Source organism: Muscardinus avellanarius (genome assembly GCF_963383645.1).
Source record: "Muscardinus avellanarius genome assembly, chromosome: 19".
Taxonomy (NCBI): domain Eukaryota; kingdom Metazoa; phylum Chordata; class Mammalia; order Rodentia; family Gliridae; genus Muscardinus; species Muscardinus avellanarius.
Window position 1 is genome coordinate 44,209,523 of NC_137805.1, and position 18,854 is coordinate 44,228,376.

The following is an 18,854-nucleotide window of genomic DNA, read 5'->3' on the forward strand; positions in this document are numbered from 1 at the left end:
CACTGGATCACAGTACTCCTGGGTAAGGGCAGGGAGGATGGGTAGAACTTTGAAGAGCTAAGCAGGGGAATCCTGGGTAAAAAAAAAGTCTTGTTCACTGGCTGGTCTGGCAGCGGTGGCTGAAGAGATGACTGATGACAGATGGGTCGGCCACTGTAGACGTGTCCCCCAGGTCATGGTCATTCTGAGCAATCTTCCGAAGCACTCGCCTCATGATTTTTCCTGGAGGACCACAGGCCTCTGGTTACTGAAAGCACTGACCCACCCCTGCCAAAGGCTTTCATCCACATACTCCACCACCACTGGGCCACAGCCATTCTAATCCCTAGAGGGCTCTGAACATACCTGAGCGAGTTTTAGGCAAGCCAGGTGCGTTCTGGATGTAGTCTGGTGTGGCAATAGGACCAATCTTTTCTCTAACTGTAACCAACAAATCAAGCATTTCTTTAGCACTTTTAGGCGGACTCCCAAAAGCCAAGGTAGAGATAGGTTTGTTCCCTACCCATTCCTTCTCCCAGGCCCTGCTTACAGTTACCCTCAGGTTCACTGCGTGCCTCTCCATCCCCCTCCTTGTACTGGGGATTGAACCCAGGGGCTCTCTACCACTGAGCTACACCCCACCCCCTTTTATTTTTTATTTTGAGACTGAATCTTACTAAATTGCTGAGGCTATTCTCAAATTTGTTATCCTCCTGCCTCAGCCTCCTGAGTAGCAGGGATTAAATGTGTGCCACTGTTCCTAGCAACATGGCATGTCATTATCATGTTGTCTGAGCTTAAACCACATTCATGGAAATTCTGGCTCTAGAATCAACCTGCTAGAAGTTAAACCCCACCTTTCTAGCAATGTAGTGTTGGGCAAATGGTTTAACTTCCCTGTACCTGAAGTTGTTTGTTTAATGGTGCTGGGAGCTGAGCCAAGGGCATTCTACCTCTGAGCTCTACCCCTAGCTCCATTTTATTTACTATTTGGAAACAGGGTCTTGCTAAGTTACTGAGACTGGTCTTGAACCTGAAATCTTCCTGTCTTGGCTCCCCATGTATTGGGATTACAGGTGTACACCACCATACTCACTTTATTATTATTATCAGCCTCATGAAAAGACTAATAGAGACTGAGTAAGAAGAAGTCAGTCAGCTCATGAGACCCCCGGGGATCTACTCATGGTTTGGGGAACAACTTGCTGTAGCCCCTGCCAAGCAACTGCAGACCCTCCAGTCCCTGCCCAGGAGGCTCCTCACTCTGCTTCTTGAGCTCCTCGGTGAGGGTGGGGCTGAAGGTGTGGCCATCACACAGGGTGACAAAGCAGTAGAGGCATTCGCCCTTCACGGGATGCGGGTGGCCCACCACAGCTGCCTCTGCAACAGCCTCGTGTTCCACAAGCGCTGACTCCACCTCTGCTGTACTCAGCAGGTGTCCTTGTCAAGAGAAAGGAAGTGCCCTGAGAGAGGCCCCAACCTTTGCCAGCCCTTGCCCCGTCTGTGCCCACAGTGCAGACCTGGCCTGGTCACGTGGGGAATGCCCTCCATCCTCACATGACATGCTTCCAATTACTTCACCACCCTGGGTCCTCTTTTCTGGCCCATTCTAGTGTTCAACACTCTTCTTCCAAAAACTGGGCCCCAAACCGAATGCCACAGTCACCCAGGGTCTGGCCAAATGACAGTCCAGGCTCTCTAGGAAGGCTCTGGCTGGGAGTTGCTGAGGAAACAGCTAAAGAGATGGAAAGGAGTCCTGGGTCTCACCAGATACATTGAGCATGTCGTCAATCCTGCCAGTGATCCAGTAATAGCCATCCTGGTCACGCCGGCAGCCTGGAAGGAATGCACAGCACAGCTAGTAGCCCAGCAGGATACACGTTCCACATTACCAAACCATGATACCCACCACAGTAGCCATCCAACAGTCCTCTACTCCTGCCCCTGAGGCAGGCAGCCTCACGACAGCCCCACTGATCTCTGGTATTTATAACCTGCATAGTCCTCTTTCTCACTGTGTAGGGTTAGTTTGTGTGGTCAACAGGATTTGGCAGAAATAACAGGATATAGGCAGGCATGGTGGCTCACACTCGTAATCCCCGCGCTTGGGAGGCTGAGACAGGAGGATCGCACAGGTTCGAAGCCAGCCTCAGCTACTTAGTGAGGCTCTCAGCAACTTAGTGAGACCCTGTTTCCAAATAAAATATAAAAAATGGGTCTGGGAGGATAGCCCGGAGGTAGAAAGCCCCTGGGTTCCACTCCCAGTACCACCAAAAAAAAAAAAAAAGACAGGATATCACTTCTGGGATTAAGTTACAGAAGACAGTTTGTTTTCTTTCTTGGTTGTATTCTCTCTGGGGGAAGCCAGCTGTGATAACTGTGAGTAGCCCTATGGAGAGACCTGTGTAGTGAGGAACTAAGGATTTCTGTCAGTAGCCATGTGTGTGAGCATGGAAGTAAATCCCCGAGGTTCAGGCAAACCTTGAGATGACTGCAAACCCTATCAACAGCTTGACTATCACCCATGAGGGACCCTGATAAGATCCCCCTCGCTAAGCTGCTCCCAGATCCTGATCCCAGAAACTGCGTGCAATAACATGTTTGTTCTTTTAACTGCCAAGTTTAGAGATAATTTATTCCATAACAATAAATAACCAATACACCCATCTCAAGTTTCTTTTTCTTAACTCAGGCAAAGTTATTTCCTAAATAGCAAATTAATTGTATCACTCCCCTGCTTAAAACACAAAGTCTCTCACCATACTTTTTTTGTGTGTATATATGTACTGAGAGTTGAACTCAGGGACCTTCTACGTCTGAGTTATACCCCAGGGTTTTTTTGTTTTTTTTTTTGAAACAGGGTCTCACTAAGTTGCTGAAGCTGGCTTTGAACCTGTGATCCTCCTGTCTTAGTCTGCCAAGTACTGGGATTACAGAAGTGTGCCACCATGCTTGGCTTCTCACCGAACTCTGAATAAAATCTAAACTTCTAGCAGAGTGTAGTATTCATGCTTGTAATCTCAGTACTTTGGAGGCTGAAATAGGAGGATCAGGGTTCAAAGCCAGCCTCAGCAATTTAGCGAGGCTCTCAACAACCTAGTGAGACTCTGTTTCTAAATAAGATATAAGAAATAAAATCAGGCTGGAGGTGTATCTTGGAGGCAGAATGCCTGTGAGTTTAATCCCCGGTACCAAAAAGAAAAGAAAAGAAACCTAAACTGCTCACCACAGCCTACAGGATTATATGTTATCTACCTCTAGCTGCATGTGATGTTCTGTATGTGCTCCCTACACTCTAGCTCCACAGGCGTCAGTCTATTTCACATGTGCTTCAGGCTTGTGCCCCATGGGGCTGGGGGCTCGGTGGTAGACTGCTTGCTAGCATGATAAAGCCCTGGGTTTTATCCCTAGCACCACAAAAACAAAAAACACAACAATAAGCAGACAACAAAACCAGGTTATGTCCTGTGGCACACAACCACTCTTACTCTAGGTCTGCCTGCGCCTGGTTCCTTTTTACCCCTCCAGACTACCAGCTCTGCACTTGGGAACGCGTTCCCTCGCTGCGGTGCACAGTAGCCATCCCTGAAGAGAGCACTCATTTCTACCCAAGAAATTCATCTATCTCCTTGCTAGAAAATAAACCCAGGACAGTAGAGACTGTGACCATGTTATCCATGGAAATAAACCTGTGCTTACTAGATCGGTGCCTGGGCACAGCAGGTGCTCAATAAATATGGCTGAATGGACTAGTGGACAGACAGATGGAAAAATAAGCTCCAAACATGGGGACACACATGACGTAGTAACAGACTGCTACATGCCCCATCTCTGTCCACACACGAGCAAGAAGCAAGACCCTCCTTCCTCATACACCCAACCTCAGATGACTCCACCTCTCCGTAACTCGCCTTCCTGCTCAGTTTTCTGTCCCTCTGCCTGGCTGCCAGACATTGATGCTTGGGACACGTTCCCTTCCCTGTTCTTCACACCTAACCAGCTCTTCTGGAAATGGAAGGCGGGTATGCATCTTAGTGGGAGGTGCAGAGAGGACAGTCAAGGCTCACCATCTCCTGTCACATAGTACCCAGGAAACTTCTTAAAGTAGGTGGTCTCGAAGCGAGTGTGGTTCCCATACACTGTGCGCATGATCCCTGGCCAGGGCTGCTTGAACACCTGGGGAGTGAGGAAGGCACGGTCACAACGCTAGGCTGTCCCACAGGAAGACAAGCACAGCTTTGCTAAAGCTAAGGGAAAATATCCTCGATGCTACGCCTGAGAAATAAGACAAAGCACAAGCTTTGAGATGGATAATCCTCGCTGGGAACCCCAATTCTGCCACTTATGAGCCTCTGTGACCCCAGGAAAGTAATGTTATTTTTGAACCTCAAGAGCCTCATCTGTAAACCAGAGAAAGTAATTTCTATCTTCTAAAGTTACTGTGAGGATTAAATTAATAGTATGTGGAAATTGCCTAGCAGTGTTCTATTACTAGTAAGCATTTAATAGATTTGAGCCTCCCTTTGGGTGATCCCCCAGGAAAGCAAACGAAAAGTTACATTAAAAAAATGAGACTCAAGCCAGGTGTGGTAGTGCACGCTTGTAATCCCCACGCTTGGGAGGCTGAGACAGGAGGATCGCACAGGTTCGAAGCCAGTCTCAGCTGCTGAGTGAGGCTCTCAGCAACTTAGTGAGACCCTGTTTCCAAATAAAATATAAAATAGGTCTGGGAGTATAACCTGGAGGTAGAAGGCCTCTGGGTTCCACCCCCAGTACCACCAAAAAAAAAAAAGAGACTCAAACCGGTTGCAGTGGCGCACACCTACAATCCCTGCTACACAGCTAAGGCAGGAGGACTGCAAGCTTGAGGGGAGCCTTCACAACTTAGATTATCTCAAAATAAAAAGGTCTGGGGATGTAGCTCAGTTCAATGCTGCAAGAAAAAGAAAAGCAGGACTTACACGTGAATAAAAATGTTCTGTGGCAACAGACTGATGATTGATGGGATGGATGGAATTCTAGGCTAAGAGTATTACTAACTTGTTCTTGGGAAAGTATGTGATGGGGTCAGGGGTACAGGGCCAGTAAGATCCCTACAAGTACTAACACAAAAATTATAATTGCTAACATTTATTAGACACTAACTTCTAGGTTCTGTGATAATCCCTTGTTGCATAAATTATCTAATCAACCAAGCAACTATAGGAAACAAAGGTACTATTTATTATAACCAGTTTTACAAATGAGAAAAGTTACTTCTTTGAGGTCACCAAAGAGGCAGAGCCAGGATTTGAACTTGAACACACAGACTCAAGCACCTACATGTGTGTCCTCTATATCATGAAAGCTCCTTTCCCTATGTTGGCCAAAGAGTCTTATGCAGCAAAAGGTAGAGATGCAGACAAAGTATATAGAAGGATTTCCCCTAAGTCTTTCAGCAGAGAACAACTCTCGCACATCCCACGCCCAAATGTGGAGGTGCAGTCCTAAGCAGCTACCAGGAGGGATTAGGTTATAAACTGGAAAGCAAATTACCCTCGGTGGACCCTTTTCCCTTCTCAAAGACCCCCAAAGGCCAGGGCCTCACCAGATAACCTTCAGCTTCACCTTCCAACTCTTCTCCAGATTCATTCAGGATTGCAGGAGCTACGCCAAAGAATGGGAAGGACTAAAGCAAATGGGAGAGAGAATCCAGGAAGAGAAATGAAGCAATTCTGATTCCAATGCCAAAGAACCCCAGAGGCCCAAATTCCTCATACATCTCAGTGCAGTTCCCCACTCTCTCGTAGGGCCTTGTCAGCCCTGCCAAGCCCAGGATCAGCAGGGGAGCTTCACTCACAGCAGAACCAGGTTTCATGCGTGTGGCACCAGGAAGGGGGGTCAGCATGTGGCCACCCTGTGGAAGTCAGAGATCAGGGGTTTGAATCAGTTTTCCACACTGTCCCTGAGCCCAGCCTTCTCAACCCCTCACTTACTGTCTCTGTTTGCCAGAAAGTATCCACAATGGGGCAGCGCTGAGACCCTACCACTCGGTGGTACCACAGCCAGGCCTCGGGGTTGATAGGTTCACCCACTGTGCCCAGGATCTGCAGAGATGCCCGGCTATACCTTGGGCAGGTGAGTGGGAGAGAGGAAAATTCTGAGTATTGCTGGGAGCCAGAGTACTCTTCCCATTCCCCCTTCCCTACTCCAAGTCAGCGAGTTGGGACAATAGAAAGAAAGAAACTAGGTACAAAGGCACCACCCTGCTCTGAAGTATATCCATGGTACAGCAACTGGGAAGGGGTCTCACTTGGTGACAGGCTCATCTCCAAACTTCATGAGCAGACGGATGGCTGTAGGTGCTGTGTAGAACTTGGTCACCTTGTATTTGTCCACGATGTTCCACAGGCGGCTCACATCTGGGTATGTGGGGATCCCCTCAAACTGACCACAGTGAAAGGTGGTCATTCCTGGTCCTTCACAACGGCTGTTGTGAAGGATACTGTTCCCCTACTATCCCTTCAGGTTCAGTTTTTACCTTATCTGATCAACTATATCTTTTTTATTTCCTGAGCAGACAAGGAAAGAGACCTTCATAGTCAGGCCACTCTGCCCCCTTAGGAGTGTGAGTGTGTGTGTGTGTGTGTGTGTGTGTGTGTGTGTGTGTGTGTGTTCTGCTGGGGATTGAATCCAGGGGCATTTAACCTCCAAGCTACATCCCCAGCCATATTTTACTTTTTTTTTTTTTTTTTTTTGCGGTACTGAGAATTGAATCCAAAGGCATTCTACCTCCGAACTACACCCCCAGCCCTATTTTTTATTGTTTTATTTTTGAAACAGGGTCTCACTAAGTTGCAGAGAGCCTAAGTAGCTGAGACTGGCTGCGAACCTGCAATCCTCCTGTCTCAGCCTCCCAAGTACTGGGATTACAAGCGTGTGCCACCAGCTATATTTTATTTTTTATTTGGAACCGAGGTCTCCCTAAGTTGTTGAGAGCCTCACTAAGTTGCTGAGGCTGGCTTTGAACCTATGATCCTCCTGCCTCGGCCTCCCAAGTACTAGGATTACAGCATATACTACCATGGCCAGCCTAGGACTCCTCCTTCTCCAGGGAACAGGTGATTGTGTCTCTACATTATGTAGCTTGGGAAGAAGTCACCCAGGACAATCTTTCCATCCCCGAGCTAGGTCAGGTGGCTGTGGGTCCCAGCTCCCTTCTCACCAAAACACTGGTGGCACCATTTGCCAGTGGCCCATAGGTGATGTAGGAATGGCCAGTGATCCAGCCAATGTCTGCTGTGCACCAGAACACATCCTCTGCATGGAAGTCAAACACATACTTGAAGGTAGTAGCCACATACAGCATATAGCCCCCAACTGTGTGCACCACACCCTGTGGAAGGAATGGAGTGTCAGGTCAGGGCTTGCTCCTCCTCCACTGACCAACAAATGCAAACTGGGCAGAGCTGGAGTTAGACCCTTCTCAGGGATTCTGGCCCTGCCAGCAGCCCTAACCCAGCACCTCTCTCTCTTCTATCTCTTTTTTTTTACTCCCATTAAATGAAGGAAATGACCTTCATCTCACCCCTGATATGACACATACATATCATCCGACCATCCCCATCCATATCTTCAGATTGTATTTCTGAACCACCCATATCACACACATATGAATACTCCTAGCACACTCACATCTAAGTCTGCTGTGTATTGTGCCCACACAATCAATTACACACTGTCAGAGTAACTGGGGGAAAAAGACAACCTCCTTTGCTTACTCCATCCCTACTGTATTCTAGGAAAGAGAAGCAAGAATTGTGTTTCTAAAGGCCCAATAAGGATTATTCCAAAGCATGTGCAGAAAACTTAGGGATGAGTGGAAGGTACAGTGACACAGCTTTCAAGTCTTTTAAGTCAATGGAAAAGTCAGAACTTTCTTAAGTGTTTCCAGATCCCACACTGAGCCCTGGCAGGACAAAGGTGTGCCATAAAGAAGAAACTGAAATCTAAGAGCTATGTTCTTGGAGGTCAAGAGAAATTCCTGTGCCACCCTTGGCCTAAATTGAAAATACAGCTCTCTTTCAACCAATCCATGTGGGGATGGGCAAGAAACATCCATGTCAGCCACAGGAAATGATGGCCCCCTCCTTTTTTGGCACCATGACAGCACCCACTGAATTTGTCTCACCCTACCTGGCTTCACCACCTAGTAATTGAGGATTTATGTCTTGATTTAGAAAAGGTAATCTGATCTTTCTGTTTTCTTTTCTTTCTTTCTTTTTTTTTTTTTCAGTACTGAGGTTGGAACCCAGGGGCATTCTATTCTACCTCCAAGCTACAACCCAAGCCCTATTTTTTATTCTTTATTTTGAAACAGGGTCTCACTGAGTTGCAAAGGGCCTCACTAGTATCCGAGGCTATCCTCAAACCTCAATCCTGTCTCAGCCTCCCAAATGCTGAGATTACAAGCATGGACCACCACGCTCGGCAGAGGTAATCTGATATTTCTGAAAGGGTTGTAGAGTAAAATTCTGTGGTCACATGCTTTCTCAGAAGCTCACTTCTTGCCCCATACATTAGCTACACACGCACACACACACTTGCCTTGGGTTTGCCCGTGGAGCCGCTGGTGTACAAGATGAAGAGTGGGTCCTCAGCATCACACCACTCAGGTTCAAATTCATTTCCTGCCTCTTGCATGAGTTCATGCCACCACAAGTCAACCCCTTGGTTCCAGGAGATCTGCAGAGAGGACGGCAGGAATAGGCAGAGAAGAACTGTGAACAACTCAAGGAGCAGGAGACAGGCCTGGAGAGATGGGATAGGACTGGCAGGTGAAGGCACAGGAAGGGAAGGAGGGCCCTACAAGGACAGAATGGGGCAGAGAGAATAAACGCAGAGCAGCAGGCTTGCTGAGTACTCTCAGCATTGCTGCCCTCCTCCACCTCTACCTCAGAACTCCGCTTGCCAAGCCGCAGGCTGAGGAGTGCCCGGTCTGGCTCATTCTCCTCCTTCAGTTCTCAGGGGCTTTACTTAAATGCTAACTGACAAGATTCCCATCCCACCCCTGCTATGATTATTAACCACAAGACTATGTTTCTTTTCCACACAGCATGTATTTTCAATTAAATTTATTTAATCATTTACTTGATTATCTCCCCAGTAGATACTGAGGTCTGGAAGGCAGTGGCGTATCTGTCCCCTTCTCCCCTTCTCCCTAACTAAGCAAGGTGCCTGACACTCGAAAGCATTTGTTAGATGAATGGCTATGCACACGCGGCCGGCACACACATATGAACTGTGGACTCGTGGATCAACAGAGATGTGGACTGCACACAGCATAATTCAGAGATAATAATTCAGAAATGCAAAATCAGAGTCTGCAGGTGAGGTGGGCACTTGGTCCTGCTAGTTAGTAGTAAAAGCAAACAACAGATCTTGGTTGAAGTCCTTTTTTTCACATGTCTAGATCCTATTCACATCAGCAGGTCCTCTCCTGCCTCGACAGCACTGATACCAGCGGACTTTCTCACAGCAACGTCTGCTTGAGGAGACAGGCTCCATTTGGCAGGGAGCCTGGCTTCAAGTTGGTGGAGAAGGACCAAGGTAGATTACTTCCAAGAAAGAAACTTCCTTACACATGATTGCTTTTGGGATTCACATCTATCATCCTGAAATTTCTCCCACCTCTCCTTTGAAACATTTTCCTTTTCTGGCTACATCAGTGCGTGCGTGCGTGCGTGCGTGCGTGCGTGCGTGTGTGTGTTGCTGGGAATCAAACCCAGGGCCTCATACATGTTAAGTCAATTGTTACCAGTTAATTCGTGTCTACTCTCTGCTGGGTCAAACTGCATTCCCTAAATTATACAAAAATTGCCCTGGATTTCAATCTCACTTCTGCCACTTTCCAGGCAGTCATTCTACCTCAAGTCACTCCTTTTTAAAATGAGGATAGCCATTCTTGCCCTAAGGATTGTACAGGACTTTAGAACTATCAAAAGAGAAAGGTATTACCTAATAAATATCAAATTTGGGTTGCCCCAAGGAGAAGAGGAGGAGGAAGACTGGTGAATGTCAGAAGGGACAGAGGTAAGTGCAATGACGATCAGGAAATAAATTTAAGGGTATGATGATAACCGTTTTGAGTTTGCTTTAGCTGTCTCAAAAACTGTTTACTAAGCCGGACATGGTGGCGCACACTTATAATCCCAGTATGTAGGAGGCTGAAACAGAAGGATCACAGGTTCTAGGCCAGCCTTAGTGCTTTAGCGAGCCCCTCAGCAACTTGGGAAGATCCTGTCTCAAACTAAAAAAAAGGGGGCTAAAGTGTACCTTGGAAATAGAATGCCCCTAAAACTCAACCTTCAGTAATCACCCCCACCAAATGGTTATACTGTGGCTCTGCATTAAGGGCATTCTTGTAATTTTATAAAACCACTTCCTTTGTGGGTATATATGTATAGGGGGAGGAGTAGAGAAGTTGGGGTGCTCAGGTGTAAAGCCAATAACAAGCACCAGGAAGCAGGATGAGACTAATCAGTGAAGCAAATTCGGTTGTGTGCCTACGAGGCTCATGGCTTTGAACCAGGAAACGGTTTGAATTTTCTGGAATAAAAATTGAGGAGTTAGCCTTTGCCTTGGACTAGGACAGCATTGGGGAGGGAAGCTGCCAGGTAGGTAAGAGGAATATAAGGGAACTTGTAGGTGATATGGTTGAGGAGGACACCTAAAAACTGTGCCATGCTCTCCCTTAAAGAATACTTAAGAGCCGGGTGTGGTGGCACACGTTTGTAATTCAGGTACTTGGGAGGCTGAGATGGGAGGATCGCAGGTACTCTCTCCTTCTCCCCCTCTTCCTTCCTTTCTTTTTCATTTTCTTTTTCACTTTCTTTTTCTCTTTCTCTTGTGTGTGTGGCACTGGGGATTGAACTCAGGGGCACTCTACCACCGAGCTATGTTCCCAGCCTCCTTCCCTCTCTCCTTTCTTCCCCTTTCTTTTCTCCTTCCCTTTCCTTCTTTTTAATTTTTCGTGTGTGTGTGTGTGTGTGTGTGTGTGTGTGTGTGTGTGTGTGTGTGTACTGGGGATTGAACCCAGGGCATTCTATTACTGAGCTATCCCCCCAGCTCTATTTTTCTATTTCATTTTTTATTTTGAAATAGGGTCTTACTAAATTAGCACACACTGGTCTCAAACCTGCATTCCTCCTGTCTTAGCCTCCCAAGAACTGGGGTTACAGTCATGTGCTACTACACTTGGCCAGACTGCCATTTCTAAAAGGGAGACCAGAAAACAAATAAACTCTTGTAATTTTGCCTCAGACTGTATGCTTCTGGAGGCTTATTTTTTGGAGGTGAAGTCAATTCCCCAAAAAACAAAGAGCACAAAATTAGGCTTACAAAGTCTGTTTGTTGGCTGAAAATTGCATTAAAAGCTGCAGAAATCTTAGCAGATCTCCAACCCCCTTGACCCTTAAGTAATCTTTTTTTTTTTTTTTTTGAACTGGGGATTGAACCCAGCAGCATTCTACCTCTGAGCTATATTCCTAGCCCTATATTTCATTCTTTATATTGAAACAGGGTTTCGCTACATTGCAGAGGGCCTCACTAAGTAGCTGAGACTGGCCACAAGCCTGTGATCCTCCTGTCTCAGCCTCCCAAGTACTGGGATTAGAAGCATGCAGCACCATGCCCAGTTTATAAAATCTTAATAAAAGAAAAAAGACACCAGCGTGGTGGCACACATTTGTAATCCCAATACTTAGGAGGCTTAGACAGGAGGATAGCAGATTTGAAGCCAGCCTAAGCAACTTTTAGTGAGACTCTGTTTCAAAAGGGGGAATTACATAGGGCTGAGGGTGTAGCTCAGAAGTAGAATGCCCTTGGGTTTCAGAGTGGGGAGGGGGAGGGAGAGAGAGCAGTCTGCTGTATAAAGGGGAACAATAAAAGCTAACATTCATTGAGTAGTGTTACTACCTGCCAACCACCTTACATTTATTAACCAAACCCCTAAAGATAGGCGCAATTATTCTTATTTTACAGATGCAGAAACTGAAGCAAGAAAGCTTAAGGAACTTGCCAAGCTTACACAGTAGCCCTTGGCAGAGCTAGGATTTGAGTCCAGATAGTCTGATTTCAGAACCCATACTCTAAACCCAAATTTGATGGCTCTTTCAAGAAACTGACTTAGGTCCTTGCCTGAGTTTTAAAAGGAAAGCAGTGTGCTTTTGGGATCAAATCTACCTCCATCATGCTAATGAGAATAGAGAAAGGGGGCTTATGTGTACCATTAGCATAAGAGGTTGATCATAGCAGACTTAAACTAAAGTAACTTGCGAAGAGGGGAAAACTCATAGGAACAGTGGGCTTTATGTTTTGTTTTAATAGGGAAGTCATTTTCTTTTAAGCATGTATTTATTATCTATTACTGATAAGGAAAGTATAGTCCACAGAAAAGAGGTGATTTATTTAAGGTCATATAGCTACAAATTTTTCTTTGGACTCCAGGCCCACTCTCTCCTCTATACTAACCTGCTTTTAACACCCATTTATGGATCTCTCTTCTTAGAACCACCTACAGTGTGATTTTTATTCAGTTTGTACTTAATTACACAGAGACTTATGTGTAGTTTGTAAATCGCAAAACAGTATATAAATGTGTTTAGGAATATTCTCTACTCTCCAGTATAAAATTAATTTTTTCATTTGTAATACATGTATATCTCCCCAACTTGATGCTAAATTCCCAAGTCAGGGTCTATACCTGTTCCTCCTCTGTCTCTCCTGGCTCTGCCCCAGCCAAGTGCACAATAGATGCTTCCTGACATGTTAACTGGTCCCCTCTGCCACAAAGGTTCTGAGCAGTAGGAGTGAAATTGGATGTCTGCTGCACCTCTCTGAGGTCCTTGCTCTATGACATTCTTTAGAGGCAGTAATAGGCATTTGATTTCACCACACTTCAGAGTGGCATAGATATCAAGGGTCCCAGGAGCAAGGGGAAGGGTGTTAGGTATGGCAGCTACCTTAATGGGACAAACAGGCAAAGAGCAGATAGACACAAACACAAGCACACAGAGAAGCAGCTGACCAAGTCAGTGCAGAAATGGATACCTGGGGCTGGTTGTGGTTGGATTTCTCTTTCAGCTTATCCTGTTAAGAGCCGATGGAATGGAAAGGGTGATGAGCAGGGTCCGAGGATTGAGGAGTGGGAGGGAAGGGTAAGTACGCCCTTAATTCTGGATGCCTTCTTTCCTTGGGTGCCTCCTCTCACTGGCTCCCCCAGCCTCTGTTTACCCATCCTGACATGAGCCCTTATACATGAAGAACCCCTAACAGTAACTGGGCTCTCTAATCTCCCTAAACTATTTGCTTTAATCTCCCCAAACGATTTTTTCTTCCAAGACCACTCAGGTCCTTCAAGACATGGAATCTACCTTCCATCCTTTTAGATCCCAGAATTTTCATCCCCTTGTGTCCCTCAAACCTGGAAGTTACCACTGAGCTTTCCTATGGCTCCCATCAGAAGCACTGGATCCAAAGCTAACAAGAGCCACCTTGAGGACTGGAATCTGGTTCTTCTATGGCCACGAAGGTGGCCTACTGCAAGTCACAGCCCAGTTAAGATGACTGTATATGGTGACCCAGGTCAGCATATTTCCAACCCAAGTCCAAGCCCTTAGGGCACCATGTGTCCACAAGAAACCCCATCCAGCACACAAAGTGCCCTTCACAACCCCTCATGCTCATTCCCGAGGCCCAAGGACCTCTCTACTCATATCAAGGTCAAAGTCCCCTGTTCTCAGCCATCCCTGCCAGAGGAAGCATTCCCAGGATTGTTCCCAGAACCTCAGTATTGTGATGAAGAAGCAGAGGAAGACATGAGGAACTTCTTGGGCAGGAAAAGGGAGGAAATTTGAGCCCAGAGGAGGGCACAGCAGTGCCAGACTCACCTGAACATCCGGGCATGGCTTCTTAACTGGGGGAGACTCACTGGAGGAGTCACCCATGCCCAGCTCTGCCCGCCCCAGGTGCTTGACCACAATGCAGCATCTCACTGGGGAACCCCTAGAGGAAAGAAAAGCCTGACGTGGTAGCGTAGTTGGCTTAAATGAGAAGTTGGCAAGACCCACCCATGTCCACTTAGGGTAGGGGGAACAACAGGAAGTTGGGGAGAGACCTAGTTAACCCAGAGCAGTAACCAATAGGCTAGCACTCTTACCTGTCCCGACACTTCTCCAGGGACTCATCAGCCAGCTCCTTGAGGTTCACAAGCTTTTCCCCCCTGTAGAAGGCATCTTTGGGGAGCAACAGACATTCAGGGCTTAGTAGGTACTATACTTTTCAGTATCCACAGAGGCCCCCCCCTTTTTTTTGTAGTACTGAGGGTGGAACTCAGGGGCCTTCTACCTCTGGACTGCACTCCCAGATCTATTTTATACTTTATTTATTTACTTATTTATTTATTGTAGTACTGAGGGTGGAACTCAGGGGCCTTCTACCTCTGGACTGCACTCCCAGATCTATTTTATACTTTATTTATTTATTTATTTATTTATTTATTTATTTATTTATGTACTGGGGATAGAACCCAGTTGCTTTCTACCTCTGGGCTATACTCCCAGACCTATTTTATATTTTATTTGGAAACAGAGTCTCACTAAGTTGATGAGAGCCTCACTAAGTAGCTGAGGCTAGCTTTGAACCTACGCAATCCTCCTGTTTCAGCCTCCCAAGCACGGGGATTATGTGTGCACCACCACGCCTGGCCTATCTTATACTTTATTTGGAAACAGGGTTTCACTAAGTTGCTGAGATCCTCACTAAGTAGCTGAGGCTGGCTTCGAACCTGCGTGATCCTCCTGTTTCAGCCTCCTAAGTGCTGGGATTACAAGTGTGTGCCACCACGCCCGGCTTCCCACAGAGCCCTTTTTGAGAGGGTCTCTTCAATCTGGCTCTTCCAGTTGGTTTGGGCTGACAGAAGACCAGCTGACTGGACTAGGAGAGGAAGGGCAGGCAGGCCCTATCCTCCATCCTGAGAAGCCCCAAACTCAAACGAGGTATGGGGCTTTCTGGAGAAGGGGTGAAAATATTAGTCACCTGTAGTGATGAGAAGGCTGCAACTAGAATCCAGGATCCGTTCACATAGAGACTCTGCAGAGAAGCCGGCAAACTGGGGAAGGAAAGAAAAGCTGAGGGGGAGAGGGAGGCCCCAGGGACTGAGTGAAGAAGGAACGACATTGCTCATCACACACTTAAGATCTCCAAGCTAGGGCCCTAGAAGAAACTGATGAAGATCTGGACCTATGACACAAATTCTCTAAGCTCTCTAGTTTGTTGTTGTTGTTACTGTTGTTATATTATTTGGGCTTGTATGGTACTGGGAATTGAACCCAGGAAAATTCTACCTCCAAGCTACACCTCGGCCCTATTTTACTTTTTGTTTTTAACAGGGTCTCGCTAAGTTGCTAAGACTACCCTTGAGCCTGTGCTCCTCCTGTCTCATCCTCCCAAGTACTAGGATATAGGGGTGCAGCACTGCATCCAGTCCCCAATGTTTCCCCAGCTTGAACTCCTACCACAATGGAGTGCACAGCCCCAAGGCGGGCACATGCCAGCATGGCCACCACGAGCTCCAAGATCATAGGCATGTAGATGGCTACTCGGTCACCCTTTCGAACACCTGCAGGTAAAAGACACAGGATGCGGACCATGAACCATTCCTACGGCTGCTTATTCTCTCCCATCCACTTGGCCCCCTCCCAGATATCTTTTCTATTCCTTCATCATCAGATTTTTTCTATTCCTTGTCTTCTCCCCACAAATCCTCAGACACCCAAGGCTGGCCCTCCAGCCCCACCACACCCCAACACTCACCTTGTTTACGGAGAACATTGCTGAACTGGCACACTTGCGCCAGAAGTTCCCGGTATGTGATCTGGGTGGTCTCTCCTGGCTCATTGCCCTCCCTGGGATATACCAGAAAGAAACAGTCATAAAGTCCATCCAGTAATAGGACCAGGGACCATCCGTGAGGTTACGCCATCTGCCATGCACCTTGAGCTGACTGGACAGATACTTTGGCCTTTTAAGCTACTTTATACACATATTGTGTGTCTTTGGAAAGTACACTGTTCATCTCTAAGCCTCATTTTATTATGTTGATAAAATGGGTTGATGGCCGTTCTTTCCCATCCTAGGGATGTGCTAAGGAGAAATGATATCATACATATGACTTCCTGATGCAGAATCAAGTCTGCATTGGTATTATTCCAAGTAAGATCTCAAAGCATTTGCACCTTAGTTACCTAGAGAATTTGTTAAAATGTATATTCTTATCCAGGCATGGTGGTACGCACCTATAATCCCAATAGTAGGAGGTTGATACAGGAAGATTTCAGGTTTAAGGACAGCCTCAGCAATGTAGGGTTTCCCTTAGAAACTAGGGAAACCCTGTTTCAAATAAATAAATAAAAATAAATAAATAAATAAGGTTGAAGGTATAGCCCCTGAGGTGTTTTTTGTTTGTTTGTTTGTTTTTTGTTTGTTTTTTTGGTACTGGGGTTCCTGGAAGCCCTTCTATCTCTGGGTTACACTCCCAGACCTATTTTATATATTTTTTTTAATTTGGAAACAGGGTCTCTTAAGCCAGCGAGGCTGGCTCTGAACCTGTGCGATCCTCCTGTCTCCGCCTCCCAAGTGCGGGGATTACAAACATGCACCACCACGCCTGGCCTAGCCCCTGAGTTTAATCCCCAATACCATGTGCGCACGCAAGAAAGCGCACACACACACACACACACACACACACACACACACACACACACACACTCCTGTATCCCAACTTAGACCTACTGAATCAGAACCACAAAGTTCAAGAATGTGCTTTTTTATTACAATCCCATACAAAGAATTAGTAGATGATTCTGATACACACTTTTGTGTGTATAGTACTGGGAATTACCCCCAGGGACATTCTACCTCTGAGCTATACTGGTAGTCCTTCTTATTTTTGCTTTTGAAACAGAGTCTCACTAGGTTCCTGAGTCTCACTAAGTAACTGAGGCTGGTCTCAAATCTGTGATCCTTCTGTCTCAGCCTCCCAAACACTGGAATTACAGGCCTGTATTATCTTGCCCTGTTCTAACATACATTTAAAGTTTGAAATCGCTACCTTTTAGCCAGGTGTGGTGGCACACTCTTGTAACCCCAGTACTGAGGTTGAGATAAGACGTTTGCAGGTTTGCAGTCAACCTCAGCAACTTAGTGAGAATTGTTTAAAAAATAAATAAATAAAAATAGGTCTAGGGTGTAGCTCAGAGGTAGAATGCCCCTGGATTCAATCCCCAGCACACCCCCAAAAAAAAAGTTAAGAAAAGAAAATCACCACCTTTGCCAGGTGTGGTGGTGCAAGTTTGTAATCCCAATACTTGGGTAGCTTAGACAGGAGGACTACAGGTTCCAGGACAGCCTCAGCAACTTAGCGAGACCCTGTTTCCAAAAATAAAATAGGGCTGGGATGTGTCCTGGAGGTAGAATTCCCCTGGTTCAACCCCCAGTACCACAAAAAGAGAAAGGGAGGGAGGGAAGGAAGGAAATCACCACCTTTGTGCTGGGATATAGCTTAGTGGTAGAATACTTGCTTATCATGCATGAGGACCTGGGTTCAATCCCTAATATGAAAAAGGAAAGCAAAAAGCAAGGACATATTTCCCCCAGGATTTTTCCAATTGTATGATCTTTAAAATAAATAATATATATGTGGCATTGCATAGAAAGATATATAATGCTATGTGTTCTTCCCATTCCTACCTCCCAATCTCCCTGCCTACTGGTTACTGTCACTAATATTCTGTGTAACTTTCCAGAGACAATCTGCAGACAGGGCCACTCCTAATAGGACACAGGGCTTAGGGCAACTCAACTAATATCAAGTGACCAAAATCACTTCAGCAGAAGTCTACACTTTTAGCATCTTTCATAAGATCCTTGGGATATTACTGAAGATATATTTTTTGGTACTAGGAATTGAACCCAGAGGCATTCTGCCTCCAAGCTATACCACCTGCCCTATTGTATTTTTATTCTGAAACAGGGTCTCTCTAGGTTAGAGAGAGTAGTCTCATTACTTTTTGAGTAGTGATGAGAGTAACTAATTACTTTCTGAGGCTATCCTTGAACTTGTGATCCTCTGTCTCAGTCTCCCAAGTACTTACAGAAGTGCACCACTGTGTCCAGCTGAAGCAGAATTTTAAAAATTTGAATAGCCGGGCGTGGTGGCGCACGCTTGTAATCCCCGCGCTTGGGAGGCAGAGACAGGAGGATCGCGCAGGTTCGAAGCCAGCCGCGTGCTGGCTTAGGAGACCCTGTTTCCAAATATAAAAAACGTAAAAAGAGGTCTGGGAGTGTAGCCCGGAGGTAGAAGGGCTTCCAGGAACCCCAGTACCACCAAAAAAAATTTTTTTTTGAATAAAAAATTGGATTTTATTTTATTTATTTATCTTTGGTACTGGGGGTGGAACCCAAGGGCACTCTACCTCTGAGTTACAACCCCAGCCCCATTTTATTTTTTGTTTTGAAACAGGGACTCACTAGGTTGCTGAGGCTGTCCTTGAACCTGCAATATTCCTGTCTCCACCTCCTAAGTACTGAGATTACGAGTATGTGCTACCATACCTAGCCAAAAAACTGTTTATGTGTAGGGTAAGCATGCCAGGTATGGTGGTGCACTTATAAGACCAGTACTTGAGAGACAGAGACAGGAGGGCCACAGGTTCACAGCCAGCCTGATACTTAGTGAGGCCCTCTGCAACTTTGTGAGACCCTGAAGAAAGAAGGAAGGAAGGAAGGAAGGAAGGAAGAAAGAGGAAGGAAAGAAAGAAAGAAAGGAAGGAAGGAAG

At 46.2% G+C, this 18,854-nt stretch overlaps 1 protein-coding gene across 2 annotated transcripts in view; it reads right to left on the reverse strand.

Moving 5' to 3' along the window:
* Positions 1–94: 94 nt before the first annotated feature.
* Positions 95–18,854, reverse strand: part of ACSS2 (acyl-CoA synthetase short chain family member 2) — a gene marked incomplete at both ends in the record, with an annotated part of 67,639 nt that continues 48,879 nt past the window's right edge. The window contains 17 exons of one of the 2 annotated variants that reach the window (XM_080716410.1): positions 95–222; positions 346–420; positions 1,243–1,419; positions 1,747–1,815; positions 4,047–4,155; positions 5,567–5,647; positions 5,819–5,875; positions 5,955–6,087; positions 6,272–6,405; positions 7,184–7,354; positions 8,566–8,703; positions 13,069–13,107; positions 13,908–14,022; positions 14,177–14,252; positions 15,055–15,127; positions 15,534–15,637; positions 15,832–15,923. In XM_080716410.1, the coding sequence (XP_080572536.1) occupies positions 95–222; positions 346–420; positions 1,243–1,419; positions 1,747–1,815; positions 4,047–4,155; positions 5,567–5,647; positions 5,819–5,875; positions 5,955–6,087; positions 6,272–6,405; positions 7,184–7,354; positions 8,566–8,703; positions 13,069–13,107; positions 13,908–14,022; positions 14,177–14,252; positions 15,055–15,127; positions 15,534–15,637; positions 15,832–15,923 (1,771 nt within the window). The remainder of the gene's footprint in view (positions 223–345; positions 421–1,242; positions 1,420–1,746; positions 1,816–4,046; positions 4,156–5,566; positions 5,648–5,818; positions 5,876–5,954; positions 6,088–6,271; positions 6,406–7,183; positions 7,355–8,565; positions 8,704–13,068; positions 13,108–13,907; positions 14,023–14,176; positions 14,253–15,054; positions 15,128–15,533; positions 15,638–15,831; positions 15,924–18,854) is intronic. The other variant, XM_080716411.1, reaches the window with a different exon arrangement.